Source organism: Anneissia japonica, unplaced genomic scaffold (assembly GCF_011630105.1).
Source record: "Anneissia japonica isolate Jap-2015-1 unplaced genomic scaffold, ASM1163010v1 scaffold287998_len430063_cov162, whole genome shotgun sequence".
Taxonomy (NCBI): domain Eukaryota; kingdom Metazoa; phylum Echinodermata; class Crinoidea; order Comatulida; family Comatulidae; genus Anneissia; species Anneissia japonica.
Window position 1 is genome coordinate 245,965 of NW_022695675.1, and position 15,334 is coordinate 261,298.

The 15,334-nt window shown below is 34.3% G+C and overlaps 1 protein-coding gene across 1 annotated transcript in view; it reads right to left on the reverse strand.

Annotated features, from left to right (window-relative positions):
* Positions 1 to 7,146: 7,146 nt before the first annotated feature.
* LOC117101507 (protein furry homolog) overlaps positions 7,147 to 15,334 on the reverse strand; it is a 43,152-nt gene continuing 34,964 nt past the window's right edge. Inside the window, exons 47-54 of the mRNA XM_033241484.1 lie at positions 14,704 to 14,867; positions 14,225 to 14,275; positions 13,957 to 13,986; positions 13,720 to 13,737; positions 11,352 to 11,462; positions 9,757 to 9,956; positions 9,157 to 9,254; positions 7,147 to 8,923 (exon numbers count right to left, since the gene is read on the reverse strand). Coding sequence (XP_033097375.1) covers positions 7,917 to 8,923; positions 9,157 to 9,254; positions 9,757 to 9,956; positions 11,352 to 11,462; positions 13,720 to 13,737; positions 13,957 to 13,986; positions 14,225 to 14,275; positions 14,704 to 14,867 — 1,679 coding nt within the window. The 3' untranslated portion in view covers positions 7,147 to 7,916. The remainder of the gene's footprint in view (positions 8,924 to 9,156; positions 9,255 to 9,756; positions 9,957 to 11,351; positions 11,463 to 13,719; positions 13,738 to 13,956; positions 13,987 to 14,224; positions 14,276 to 14,703; positions 14,868 to 15,334) is intronic.

The window sequence follows — 15,334 nt, forward strand, 5'->3', positions numbered from 1 at the left end:
TTTAACATTATTTTCATTATAATATTTTGAATCAAAAAATTTGAATATTAATACAAACTTGCTTAAATATTTTTTACTTTTTTCCCTTAATTTTTTGTTTCTTTCAAATCAAAGTATCTGACGGTTCATGTCTTCAATGTACATTACAAAACTTTGCTATTATAAAAAAAAAACCAGATAAATATTTAAATTGCAAAAGATAAAGTTCATATAAAAAACCAATTAAAAATACATTATCAGAAAAATCTGCAGAGAAAAATACAGAAAATATAAAAATTGCATTCGGCAGTTATGTACAAAACAGAAAGGTAACGTATCCTGCTGATGTAATATCATTGATAATGTTAATGAATTCAATACCATTTTCCATCTCTGATCAATAATTAATATAATAATCTTTATAATAATAAAAACAAAAGTCAAGAACTTTCTTTTAGTCATTTTCAAACGTTTTCAAACGTACAACATTGTATATATTTATACACACACACACGCATACAAAAACAATGGAATGATAAACGAAAAGTCTAATCTGCCGAATATATGCCTACATGATATCAATGGAATGAAAAACGAAACGCCTAATCTTCCGAATGTTATCGCAGTAAATCAATTTTGCTCTAATGGTGGCAGCTAATTTACATATCTAACATAATTATATGCATGTAATTAATTCAAAAATAGGGTAAAAATGATCATTGACCCTTGTAACATGGGTATAAACACTTTTTTCTCTTTCGTTGGAATTTCACCCACCTTTATTTCTATCTCTTTTTGTTACATTTTGATGTTTTTTCTGTCATCATGACATAAAATATACAAATTAAAACTAAATTGCACTTTAAAAAGGTCAATCCGCAATGGCTGACTGTAATTTTTTGAACTCATCTTTTAAACTTTTATTAATTTCTAAAAAAATGCATTAATATATTCTTTTTTTTTAGGTCCCAAAATATGCACATGTATAATACTGTGTATATATATACACGCACATACATAGGCCTACACACCAATACCATATAGGCCTACTTATACATATACATATACATTTTTTTATTTCAACAATTCCTAATTGTTTTTCTTTTATGTACAAAACAGAATGGTAACATATCCTGCTGATGTAATATAATTGTTAATGTTAATGAAGTCAATACCATTTGCCATCTCTGAATGTAAAGAAATAACTCCATTTTAGTTGTTAGTTCTATCATGTTCAACATGAACATCCAGAGGGTGAGTGTTTACGTTGTGGAGACCGCTATGAGTGAATACCATGTTGCAGGTAAGTGTGTTCTGTTCTTTAGTATTCAAGTTTTCGCTCCTCGTACGCTGGTCACTTAAATGCACGATGGAACTACTTGCTCGGCCCCAGCCAACTGAACGGAGGGAGGAAACAGTGCGACCCCTAAGCCATGATGATGCACTGAACCTAGCATAGCCTTCCCGAGTGCCTGTCAGTTGAATGAGACTCCCTGTGCATCTCCCCTGCAGTCTGTTAATCGCCTAGTCCTGTCAAGTATCACCGCCAAGCGTCATCATAACACAGATCCTATATATATATGGTCTGATCATACGATGCGCAAGGCTAAGTACTCAACCTCGCCAAGGCTCGGGCCTTCGCCAAGGCCCGGGCCCAGACTCAGCGGAGGGTTACCGGCGTATAACCGACAAGAAGCCTCGTCGACCCCGGAACCCGTCAGGGAGAGAGTCAGGTGATTATATTTTGCCTGAGATTAGAATATATTTGGTTCAATTGTACGTATGGTATTGGTGTTATTACCTGCAGAAGCAATCAACGAGGATACAGAGCCCTATTTATTGTAGGCCTATTATTGTACAGAGATTGCTTTTTTTGCCTTATTTTTAAAAATAATTTCTAGTGATTTTAATGAACATTTAGTAATATCTTAAAGTACTTTATATTTCATATAAAAATAAAGGCTACTAAAATCGTGTTAAAATATGCAAATGATGATTATGGAACAAATGGATATGTGTAGAGGGCGTTTATATCTAAACATCTAGCCAAATGAAGAGCAAGACTTTGAATAATAATAAATATTTAAAATTTAAAAAGCTGTAGGTGCCACAGAACGCAAAACTCCGGGACCAAAAATGGTAATTTGCCTATCCATATAACGTTATTTTGATTGTCAATTTCTAATATTGTGGTGTAAAAAAAAAAAAAAAAAAAAAAAAACCCAACGCAAACAAAAAAAAAAAAAAAAAATCCCAACGCAAACACATGGATTTGTTTTTTTAATGCCTGGACCCTGACAGAGGCTCTAGTCAGCCCCTTGATTCAGGTGTACATTATTATTATTATTATTTATTTATTTATTTCATTTAGGTATACATATTGTTATCTTAATTAAACTTTATACACTTATTATAAATATGCTTAAAAGACATTTTATCTGACAGTCCTATTTAATAAATTTTTTTGCTGATAGCTAAATTGTTAATCAAGTTTGATTTACAGGATAAGGCAAAACTAAACTTTAAATCACAATAAAGCAGTTATTTATTATACGAATAAACAGAGATCGCATCGCACATCGCAATGGAAGAGGCTTCTAAATCAGGCCCGTATCCAGGGGGAGGGGGTTTATGGTTCGGGAGAACCCCCTTTTCTAGCAAATCCTCCTCTTTTCTGGCGAACCCACCTCTTCAAATTTCAAAAATAAGTCCTTCAACCCAACTAATGCACTGCAGACCCACCCAGACACAGACGTTTTTCAAACTTTTATAGCATTATTTAGACATAAAGCACAAAAATTATCTTGCTTTGGGGGTTTGGCCGACCCCACCAGGGCTTCGGCCGTGGACCTCACGCCAAACCCCCCCCCTACCTTTGAAGAACATGGCTAAAGGCCTGCAAATTCTCAATTTCGCAATTCTTGAATTTGCCTCTTTAACAATAGACATGTAATAGATAGTTTCTCTTTTTCCCGATAAATCATGTAATTTTCTTTCTTCTTTAAGAGTGGAAAAGAACAATTTCCAATTATGGATGGATACATAGATATCTATGTCTATTCCCTTATCTATGTCTATGCTCCATCACGAATGCTTTGCTGTTTTTATTGTTTCACTGCTTTTGATTGACTTTCGGCAAACTGGGTTTCAGCAAAATGGGATTTCGGCAAAGTGGACTGGCAATCTGGGATTCGAAAAACTGAATTTTGACAATATGGCGTAGATCCAAAGAAACCTCACCACCAGGCCCTTCCACAGCCCCAATCGGACGTAATGCAGTGACGGCGCCATATATTTCCAGATATGAAGATCCAAATTTCTTGACACCATGCCAGGAAAATTCACCCTGAGACTGTTAAATGATTACTACAGAAATTAGAAAACTGTATCTTTGTCCCGTGCCCCCAACGAAGCACGGGCAAGGAGACATCGCTAGCCCCACCCCCTCTGCGTTAGTGTTAAGGATTGAGTATTGAAACACGCGTTTGCTCACATAACAACCACACATTGTAGAAGGGAAATAAAATGAGAGGTTTTACCAAAATAAATAGCTTTTACTGTACATGAAAATTGGCCTATGACTCGTGATTATTACATTGTTAGCTTTTTAAAGTAGTACAGTATTGTGTTTTAGATTCTTGGGAATTCCATTGCTCTTATGTAACATCACGAAGGCGTAATAAAATATGAAGAATGCTAATGAGGTAACATCTTGACACAGAGTAAGTAACAGGATTCAAACTACCTCGTTCTAAATGCCGGTATTACAGCACATCGTGCGCAATTGGTTCAATCTAGAATGGAATTCATCTTATATTATATTTGATATTTAAAATTACAACTATCTTAATAATAATAACTGTAATATTATTAAATTGTTATTATTACCTTATCATCATCATTAGAATAAAATAAATAATACATAAATAATATTTAGTTATTAGTAATTATAATTATCATCACCATCATTATTACCACCATCATCATTAATGTTACTAGTCCATATTATGAATCTTGTCATTATCATTGTCCTCATCATCATCATAATCATCATTACCATCATTATTATTACTGTAGTATTATTAAACATTTATTCAATTGACAATGGTATAAAGGCCTACGTGGTTATTGTCTGCATCTCATCACAATCTTCTCACAGTGCATGTAAAACCTCAAGTAAAAGCCCGATGGTCTATATGAAGGTGTCACTGAATACGAAACATCGGGAAAATGGCGGGGTAAAAAAAATTTTCCAAAAAAAATATGAGCTATAGCTCATGGTTTTTGACCAAAATTGGCCAATTTTTAACCTGGCCGTTTTCCCAGATTCGGCCACATGGGCCTAATTGAGTATCATCCGATTTATCGTTATTTAAGCTTAAATAAAATAAATAAATAAAATTAAAAAAAAATTTAATAGGCTTTAAGTAGCATTCATCAACCTGCAGAGGAGCTTAATGTTAACGGATGACGTCATAATTTATTCCTTTTCCGTTGCGGCGTACGTTAATTTCAGGATTTTACGTGCTCGACGTACGTTAGTTACGGGTTTGCGCATGCGTATTTCGATTTGTTTACAAAAGGGGCGGAGCTATCGCGCTGCATGTTGGGTACTAACGTTAAAGTTAAGGTTAACGTTGTGCGGCGAAAACTACCTATCCAACCGTCCTTTTCAGTGGATACTTCTCCAGTCACTATGGCTACATGAACTACGATGTAAAGATTGAAAGCCAGGAACTTCTGCTGCAAACACCTTATCAACTGTGCTACATGGGCTTCATTCTAATCGATTTCAGACACACGCACACACACCCAAACACACCCACCCCCGCACACCCACACACCCATATATGTTATATTAAATTATTTTATATTATATTATATTATGTTATATTATATGTATATATATAATATACATATATATATAATATACATATATATATATATATATAAATACATATATAACTTGGATTAGGTAAGTACGTCCCATGCGAGAGAGTGCTCTATTACAAGTTAAAAACCGTAAGAGCAGAATATACATAAGTTAACTGGACGGTGGACGGGAGTCTATGACGCACGTTTCACGCTATCACGATCCTCAGATAGACTGATTGTTAGCACATACATATATACATATTTATATATATATTGGTATACATATATATACTGTATATATATAAATAAGCCTATATATATATATATATATATATATATATATAATATTATGGTAACAAGAGACAATAAACATTTTCAGATCATGACTTCATCATTCATCATAGGCGAAGCCTATATTTAATTCCATGTAATTTTGGCCTTAACGGCCCCAACAAGACATTTTTCGGCAGTGCTTCTACCATCATTAGTTATCGTATTGCACGCAGGCAATCATTAGTATAGGGTTATAAAAATGCAATGTTTTACAAGCTAAGAAGTTGTGGAATTAACCATGACTATTTTACAAAACACAATATGAATAAAGATGAAGTAAAATCAAAGTATTAATGCCAAAAATGGGGTGGGGTGGGGGAATGAATTTAAAATGCCAAAAATCAATAAACATGAAAAAGTTATTTGTTCAGTGAAGAGCTGCTCACACTAAAATGAAAGATTGTTTTGACGTTTTCAGTAAAATAAGTATACTCTATTTCAATGCCCACGAATTTTTCCGGTGAGCCGGCCTACACTTGCAACCTTCAACGTACAATGATCAAACACGACTACAACAATCTGATGATGGAGTAATATAAATTATATAACAAAAATCAAGCTTTGATATAATTTCTCAACATGAAATAATAAACAACAGGTAAGAGTATAATATACCTTTCCGGAGTGTCAATCAAACTTAACAACTGACTAATCAGAACAACGCTAGAAATATGCGCGCGTCTTACAAACACACGTGTTGTCCCACAAACGCACGTGTTCTCGTATGTTTTAACACTGTCGTCTTGTGGTACCTTAGCAACAAAATCCAAGGGGCGGAGCTTAGCGGAAAGGTCTATTAATTAAACCTGTTTACATTTGCAATCACATATTAAAAAAATGAACAAATATAAATCTCTAAATCTTCTAATGAATTTACATCATAGCTGTTTTAACTTGAGCAACAAAATACGCACCCAACCCAACCCACTACCATTTCGATTAAAATGGTGCGATCAGGAATTTACCCTTTTTGGAACTTGCAAAACAAATACTCAAAATGGGTCATTAAACTTATATTAATAGAAATTGAAGTAAAATATTTAAATGATACATATAATCTGCTGATTACTACAGCAAAATTTAGCATGATATAAAATTCAATTAAAATTGTAAAAATCTTAAATAGTCGAGACCCATAGTTTGAGAGACGCTGTAGTTGACACTCAAAATAGATCCCACCCCCTGATTAATCCCTTTAAAAGTGCAGAGCATTCCAATGTGTTTGCTAAATGCAGATTTTGCTGAAGTAACAACAAGTAACAAGTACTGTCTGTCAGATTCAACAGATAATGTCTGATAAGACTTTGATAGTATACTTTTAAACACATGATATATGGGTGTGATGACGATTCGTAATGGCCATATATGGTGTGGTATGACATCATTATACCCATATATGGCAGAACTTAATAGGATGCTGTATGTTGTAAAACCAGACATACACTATCAGGTTTGTCTGTCACATTTTAAATTGTTTGATCAGATTTTGTCTGAGGAAGTTAACATTTGAATACAGTACGTTTTTTATATACACTATCAACTATTGCCTGTTGAGTCAGACCAAAAATGTCTATGGTCAGCTTTAGACAAATTGCGATTAATATTTTTTAATCAAAACATTTATTTTGTCATCTAATACACTACCTTTTGCAGTACTGGCGATCTTAAATTCAGTATTTTTAGAAACAATAAATATTGAGCATTACAAAACTTGTTCAACATGCGAAAAAATGTCTTCAACATGGTATAACCTATTTTCACAAATGGTGATGGTAACACTAACATGAAATACAGTAAAGTTAAATAGAATATTTTAAAAACATACAAATTAATTACTCTTGTCCAATTAATTTACTATTACATTTCCGAGTGTCAATCTAATTCAACCACTCACCAATAAGGACATAAAAAATCGAAAGGTCCACTGATTAATCTCAGATAAGAAAGTATAATGTATTGAAATGCATGCCATCGTGTTGGGATTCAATATCTTGAATCATCATTCCTGATGATGACATAATTAATGTCGATATATTGAATCCCAACATGATGGCGTGCATTTCAATACTTTCAATAAGGACATGTTATTTAATTGCCAGGGCTGGAAATATCCCACAATTCACATTAAAAGCAGGGGTGGATCCAGAGAAAATTCTGGGTAAGGGTCATGTGACATGGAAAGTACCGCATCCCACCACCCCCAGTGGAAAAGTGGGTGGGGTTACATTCATTTGTATAAAAATTAAATACGAGTACACAAATTACAACTGTTACAGAGGTATCACGCAGAGCTTTCATTTTCTATATTCTGTCATATATTCTTCTACCTGCTTCCTTTTCCCTCATTTTTTATTTTTTGGGAGGGGTAAGGGCTCTAGCCTCCATGGCCTTACCCCCTGGATCTTCCCCTGCTCAGTCATGCTTCTCTATGAATGGTTGTCGTTTTGTGGGACCTTAAAGCTGCAATATCCAAGAAGCAAGGCTTAATGAGACAGTCCTTTATACAGTATATTAAATTACCATGTGTTTAACATAATGCATGTAAAGTTAACTACAATTTACGAAAAAAAATACATTTATACAATAAGTCATGCTTTATACAGTATTTCAAAATGCCCAATGTACAGGGATGAAATGTCCCAAACAAATTCATTCCTGTTAATTAATTTTACAGTATCAAAATATAGTCAATTGGATTTAAAAGATTTCATTGAATAAACTAATGTGTACTAAAGATCAGTACTGTGTACGGTCGGGCTCGAAGGTTCGCTGTCGATCTCTCTGTCAAACACACCGATTCTGTCAAGTTTCTCATCTTCCGATTTAGTCTTTGTACTCGCAAGTTCAGCAACATCATCCGATGTTCCTCCTGCTGCATCGCCTTCTTCTTCCTCATCTTTTCCAATTGTTTTTTCTATATTGGCAATGTTGTCATTCGCTTCCTCATCACCATTATCTTCGTCTGTGTCTGGGTCTACTTTAGACTCAACTAAACTCGACTCTAACCGCGCCATAAGACTGTCCAGCGGCGTATTTTCCGACATATCTGGCGACGAATGAGGCTTGACATCCGATTCTTTCTCACTTTTTGAAATTATTCGTTCCGGACTTGTGAACACTTCTATACGTTTGATATTGTCCTGGTATGATGGTGTATTAGCGCCATCTTCGGTTGGTGCCTTTGAATTGTCCTCAACAATGTCTTGCTCAATCTCCGAATATTTTGCCTGACTCTGTTTGTCTTTCTCATCAACTCCGTCCTCATCGCCACCATTGAGTTGCATAACAATTGCCTCCTTAATAATTTCTTGTGCATCAGTGGGTGTCTCCTCCATAACATCTGCATCATTATTATCTGGTTTTACTTCCTTCTGCAAGGGACTGGTGTCTTCCAGTGTGATGTCAACCTCTTCCACTTCACTCTCTGTCGATTGTTCAAAGCTCTCCTTTGATGTATCCACCTCTTTTTCTTCAAACCTCTTCTCACCTTCAGTCGCGAGGATCTCTTTTATCGGCGTCAGTCTTTCTTGCCGAGGAGATGTCACTGCTTTGGGAGTTATTACAACATCGCTGGAAGCCTCCTCTACAATGATTGGCGGTTCCATGGCATCATCAGTGTCTTTCGTTTCTAAAGTCTCTGCCAACGTCAATGCTGATCTCAATTGCATATTTGCATCGGTAAGTCGATTGCGGCTATCAGCGAGACTATTATTGGACGATGTAATTACTAGCACACCTAGAAGTTCAGAAAAAATTTTTATTACTTGAAAAAGAAATTAACATTTTTGAAATGAGCAAATTGACAAATCTTGTTTAGGGTTTTTCAATTTACAGTACTTTGGTCTTTAAATACAGTCTAGAATCTGCTTTTTTTCCCCATGAATGATATGGCGCCCTCTATTGCTTGCCTTGTACAACTATGATGTGCAATATTATTCTGACTTTGAAAATAACTAGAGTGAGTCTCACCTGTCTTCTGTTTGCTGCATTGCTTGCAGCATAGAGCAATTAGGACGTCTAAGTCGTCTTCTTCACTTGAACCAAACACATTACTGGACCACATAGATCTAAAAAAAAAAAAAACACATTAAAAAAAACGTCTTTTAAATATCGTTAGATTAAATGAATAGAAAGTAAATGAATTCACATTATATTAACTATATATGGGGCTTGCCATGCCAAAACCACTATGACTGACCAAAACAAGAAAATTAACTTTTTAATATTCACATTATAAGCTATAAAATGAATTATAGGTCATTACTGGAATTGACTTACTATTACAAAAGTTATGGGTAAAAGTGTTACAGCTTCTCTATACTAAAGTACTGCCACATTATTATGCTAACTACTCAGTTTAACATTAAGTGACAGTATGCTGGCTTTGGGATGGCCAGACTAATATGGATACTGTTTAAACAAATTTAAATTTTCTGATCAATTTCATAAAATTTCTTCAAACACTGGTACTTAGTTCACCAATTCATGAATGTCACGAAAATTTAATAATTATTTTTAAAAAATTAAATATTAAATTTTTTTTAAATAATCCAAAAGAGAAAAATCTACCTGAAATTATGAAGCTGCAGAATGGCTAATTTGAACTGTTTGGTTGCTAGGCAATTCTCCAGCTTGGCAACAGCAACTTCTGGGGTCATCTGTGAGGTGTCAATATTTGGATGTGGGACGTCTGGACTGTTTTCTACATCACTGATCGCTTGAATTAACTCAATGCGCATAGAATTTACCTCAGAAGAACAGTCTGTGATCTGGATAAATCAATAAAAAATATTTATTTCATGAATTGATATTAAATAAAACAAAATAATTTAATTATAACTAGAAATTGCAAATTGCAAGTGAAGTGCTGCGAAGTACAACTGCATATAAATGTTCTTCGAACAAAATTATTTATGCGAGTCATGTGAAAATAATGAATAATAAAACTATAACAAATAATATGAGACTCGACCCATTGTCTATATTAGAACACTTCTCATTGGGTAACAAAGTCGTAATTTTTCATTTTTGTCAAAAAGTGTCTATAGTGTGGTGAATTATGGTTTAGGTTTTTTTTTAATAAAGTTTCTAAAATTTCTATGTATGTGGAAAATGTAGTTGATTACCAAAGGTTACAATTTTTATTTTGAAGACTGCATGGTCTAGGAAGTGTACACTGTTTTATGGGGCAAGTTTCCAAGGGTGGGTTGACTGCCAAAGAGTGTTGCCAAAGTGCGAGCCAGCGTGTTATTTGATCACAAGTGCGAGACATATCACAAGTGTGAGTCAGAGAGCCATGACGTCACGACAATAGATAGAGACGTTAGCCAGTTGTGCGAGGTATCGGCTGAGATTTGTGGAGTACAATTAAAAAAACAACTATAGGTCTAATAATGAATTATTGTGATGTTAAATAGACAATGTTAGCTACTGTATCAAAGAGCAATGTTGTTTTTCATTGGGACCCTCGTCCCTTCAAGGTTAGGCCTATACCATCCTAGCTAGTCTAGGCCTAGAGTAGGATAAGGCTAGCGCGACATGCGGACGTTGGTACGAGTAGGTTAGTCTACAAACGTTGCCTATAGTAATTGATTTCACCCGGCAGAACGAAAGAAGGAAACTCCGCTTTTCAGTCGTCTTAGGCACTCGTTTTTTGAAAAACAATGACATTTCAGAGGTAAAATTGCTGTCAAGAATATGAATTGGCTGCTTCGCAGCAATAATGTATGTATATTTATTGTAGGCCATTATAATTACTACTATAACAAATTGTTATTCTTTCAGCCTAGCTAGTCTTAGCATTCTGGGCATTGTTAATCTGAAGGTTGGTACAGCCACATGCCACACAACTAAAAGATTAACTAAATGTGGCCTAGTTCACACCTTCACGTCGCGTGAGATTTACTGAGTGAGAACTATGTGGCTTGCGCACAGCATGAACCTGTGCTCAAGTTGGTGTTTCAAGCCACCTGACATGTTGAAAAATCAGGAAATGTTTCTGTGTGCAGGCATATGCAGTAATGATTATTAGATCTGTTGGTATGGTGTTACACAGCTGCGTATTAATTTCCTGTGGTTTTACTTGTGCTTACAGTTAAACCATGACATCAATCTGGTGTGGGCTCCAAGGAGCCTGTATTTTGTGATGAAATATTCTTACTTACTTTTGCAATATTCTTTGCTGATGATGTTCTTGTGACGAGCTTGCAGTAGCTATCATACAACATGAGAAGCTGGAAGTGCAGTCGATACAATTTACGACACAAATTCACTTGCTGTAAAAAAATATTTGAAAATAAATTACTACAATATTCCTGTATCATAAAGTGATTGAACCTGGAAAAAACCAAAGCAATTAACAGCAAAGACATTCAAATCTACGCAAAGGAGAATGAAAAATGATTGAAAATTTAAGCAACCTTTGTGTAAACCAATTTCCTCCATATTTTTCTCATATTTTCCTAATTAAAACATAATGACAACAACAAAAGAAGTACAGTTAAATGAGTTGTATATGAAACATTGCTTTTAAACTAAATACTATATAGTTCTAGTTGGCAACCTGTAGTTCGCTACCCAAGTTTGGGTCATGAATGAATTTTTCAGGGTCGTCAGACATTTCTATGTTAATTGGAGGTCTTGGATCATGGGAAGCTATGGCAAAAAATTCTTGGTCTTATGGAGAAAGCGGTTGCCGACTGAAGCCATATAGCAAGGGTAAGAAAATGACAAGGTTTGAAGAAGCAATTGAATTTTTCTGAGTGTTTTACACAAACCCGCCACCAGAATGACGCTCTAAAAATCTAAGTATAGCACGCATCCCCATAGTCGCATTTAATATCTTGTATTTGGAAAATAAAATGTTTGTCTAGAGCGACGCTTCTCAAACTCCAGGTTGCAAACCAAATTTGGTCAAAGGATACAAGCGAAAAGACATGATCCCTACAAAAAAAAAACCACAACAGCTGTTCCAACCACTCTCTTTCAATCCATTCTTGTGTTCATTTATTAACTCATTCATTCATTCATCCTTCTATCTATCTTTATTACTTTTCATCTATCTATCTATTCATTATTGTTGATAATATGTTTTTAAGACTCTACATTTACAATAAAATATTATAACCAAAACAACACATTTTATATAACATTTTTGTAACACACAAACGTACAAATGTATGCTACTTTGCGAAACACTTGTAATGACATGAAATTATGCAAATTTATGCTAATTTGAATAACACTTGGTGAAACATTTGATGAAATGCCTACTAATATATGCTAAATTATGCTAAAATATGCAAAAATATGCTAATGTACTGTATGCTAATCATCTTGTGACCTATCAAAGTACAATGACAAGGTGTGATATCAAACATTATGCAAATTGATGCTAATGTGAACTACATTGGGTGAAACATTTTAATGAATGCCTGCTAATGATATATGCTAACATTTATAAAAAAACTATGCAAATTTATGCTAATGTGAATTACATTTGATTGATGCCTGCTGATATAATATGCTAACATTATGCTAATGCATGTAAACATTATGCTAATATATGTATGCTAATCATCCTGTGACCTATCACAGTACAATAATGACAAAGTGGGATATCAAAGCTAGGCAAGGGCTTTGAACTTCCTGCTGGAGCTCAACATTTCTGCTGTGTGCGCAAGCTATAAAACACAAGTGACGTGTTTCTAATAAGCGGCTACTAACATTCAGGAGACAAAGCATTATGAGCAACTTAATTAAATATTATTAATTAATAATTAGCATCATTTCTTTAAATTATTTCCTTTTATTTTGTTGTTTTCAAAATATAAATTTGGAAAGGTCCACTGATTGATCTCAGATAAGATAGTATAATACATACTCCAAGTATCGAAATGCACGCCATCGTGTCGGGATTCAGATTCAGTGTCAGGATTGAATCCTGACACGATGGCGTGCATTTCGATACTTGGATTATGTATTATACTATCTAATTTGTATTCCTTTCATATTCAAAATTAATGACTTAACAATGTTTGATCAGACTATAGCCCTGTTCACGCTATCAAATTTTATTTGAGATAAACATGTGACTGCCCAAATATGGTCATGATGACATCACATCATGACCATATATAGGCACATCATGACTATATATGGGCATACAACAGTTTTTGTCAAAGAAAATGTGATAGTCTGAATAGGGCTTAAGATTTATCTGTTCAAACAAAATTATTTTTCCATTACAAAGAATATTAAAAAAAATAAAATCCCAGAAAATTGCGAGAATGACCCTAAGTTACCATTGAAATAGAATATCCAAGTGAAAGTATTTGGGAAGAGAATTCTAAGACAGATTAAAGTGATCTTAATGTCAACATTCTTTTTTTTTACAAAGGCATGTGTGTGAAGGAAGCCACAAAAACTGCTTGATTTATGCAAATTTGTTTATAACGACAGGTGACAGAACAGATGATCTACTTGAGAGAAGCTAGAGAATTTCTAAGTAAACATTGTGTCAGATTTACTTACAAGATTCAAAAAAAGTTGCTGTGGAGAAGAATCAGTAGAGAGTGGTGTGTGTCAATTTAACAGACATAAAATTTCATAGTAAAAAACAAACTCTATCATCAATATTATATAAAAAGAAAACAGTTCCTTTTTGATAAATAAATCATTATTTTATAATCTCTAATATACAAAAAGTACCAAAACCAGCAAAATAACAGAGAGTTAAATTTAATTAACTGTATATAAAAAAAAACATACCTGGTTTTTTGGACTCCTTCCATCAGGTCCCTAAAGTGAGAGATAATAAAGTTCAATTAAAAAGATTTTACCATCATAAAATAGTCTATGGGAGCAGGGACAATGGATGGTGGGGTGCCTAGACACACTAAATAGAGTATCCCAATAAACTCCACTTTTGGAGATACATAACCTCATAAAAAACCATTATTTGACTAAACTTGCCAAAAAGAAGAAAAAGCATTTTAAAGGTTAAGGTTTATGCTAGAGATGCATACACCATTTATACCTGTAATGACATTGTCTGTATTTTGAGAGATGTTTTCACAGCATCCAAATTCTACAAGAAATGAAGAGTTAATATCATTATAATTATGGATGAATGGATTATATACAGGAGAAAATGTTCTGCCCTCTCATAAGTGTACATGTCCTTTAATATAATACAAGATCTACAGTATTCAATAAATACCCCATATAATAAACAGAGCAGTCAGATTTTGAAATGATCGAACGGTTCTTTTTTTTTCTTTTTGCCATAAGGCTTTTCTTTAAGGAACAGTGGGAACTAGTTGGTTTATCCAGGTACGTATTTACTAGACTGCCCCATATGATAAATGATGCTCGCTTAAGCACAAAGAAAGCAAACAAAGAGCAAGAGATTTAAAATATCTATCGAGTTTCAAGAAGACTGAACCCAGGACCACAGTATTATAAGGTGGCACTCAAACACCAAACCACAGTGTAATTAGATATTACATAACCTACCTGTACTGTAAGATCTCTCTTATCAACATAGGTGTTGTAGTGTTCTTGCAGTTCCAGCACACAGTACTTATGCCTCTCTAGCAGGTTGGCTGACAGCATGGTTTCGGTGTCCACGTACACGTACGGGCAATCATCTCTACTCCTCAGAAGCTCTAGAGTGCTAAGTGCTACGTAGTTAAGGCATGTCAACACAACGCATAGGTTCAATATAAGTATAAAATGAATACGTATATACTCAAATAAATGCCCCATAATTTACTTGTAAATGTGGAACTACAACGCATACTGTATTGACTGTCAAAATGAGTTAATGCGTGATCATAGAGACTTAATGATCCGAACCGGGTTAGACAAAATTTAATTCTACTGGAGTAGAATGTTAATAGAATGTGTTGGGAATGATGTTGCTTCCATTAGTATTGTTTACAGTAAGTTAAGGGCATTTATTCGTGGAAAAAATAAATGTCCAGGGCATCTATGTGAGGGAGGCATTTATTCAAAATGAAGCCTTGAAGGGGCGTTTATTCGAGGGGGACCTTTACTAAAAGCAGGGCATTTAATCAAATAAATATGGAATATTATAATAGGTTATAAATATTTTGGCAGAAATCTATTTATTTTCATATCATTC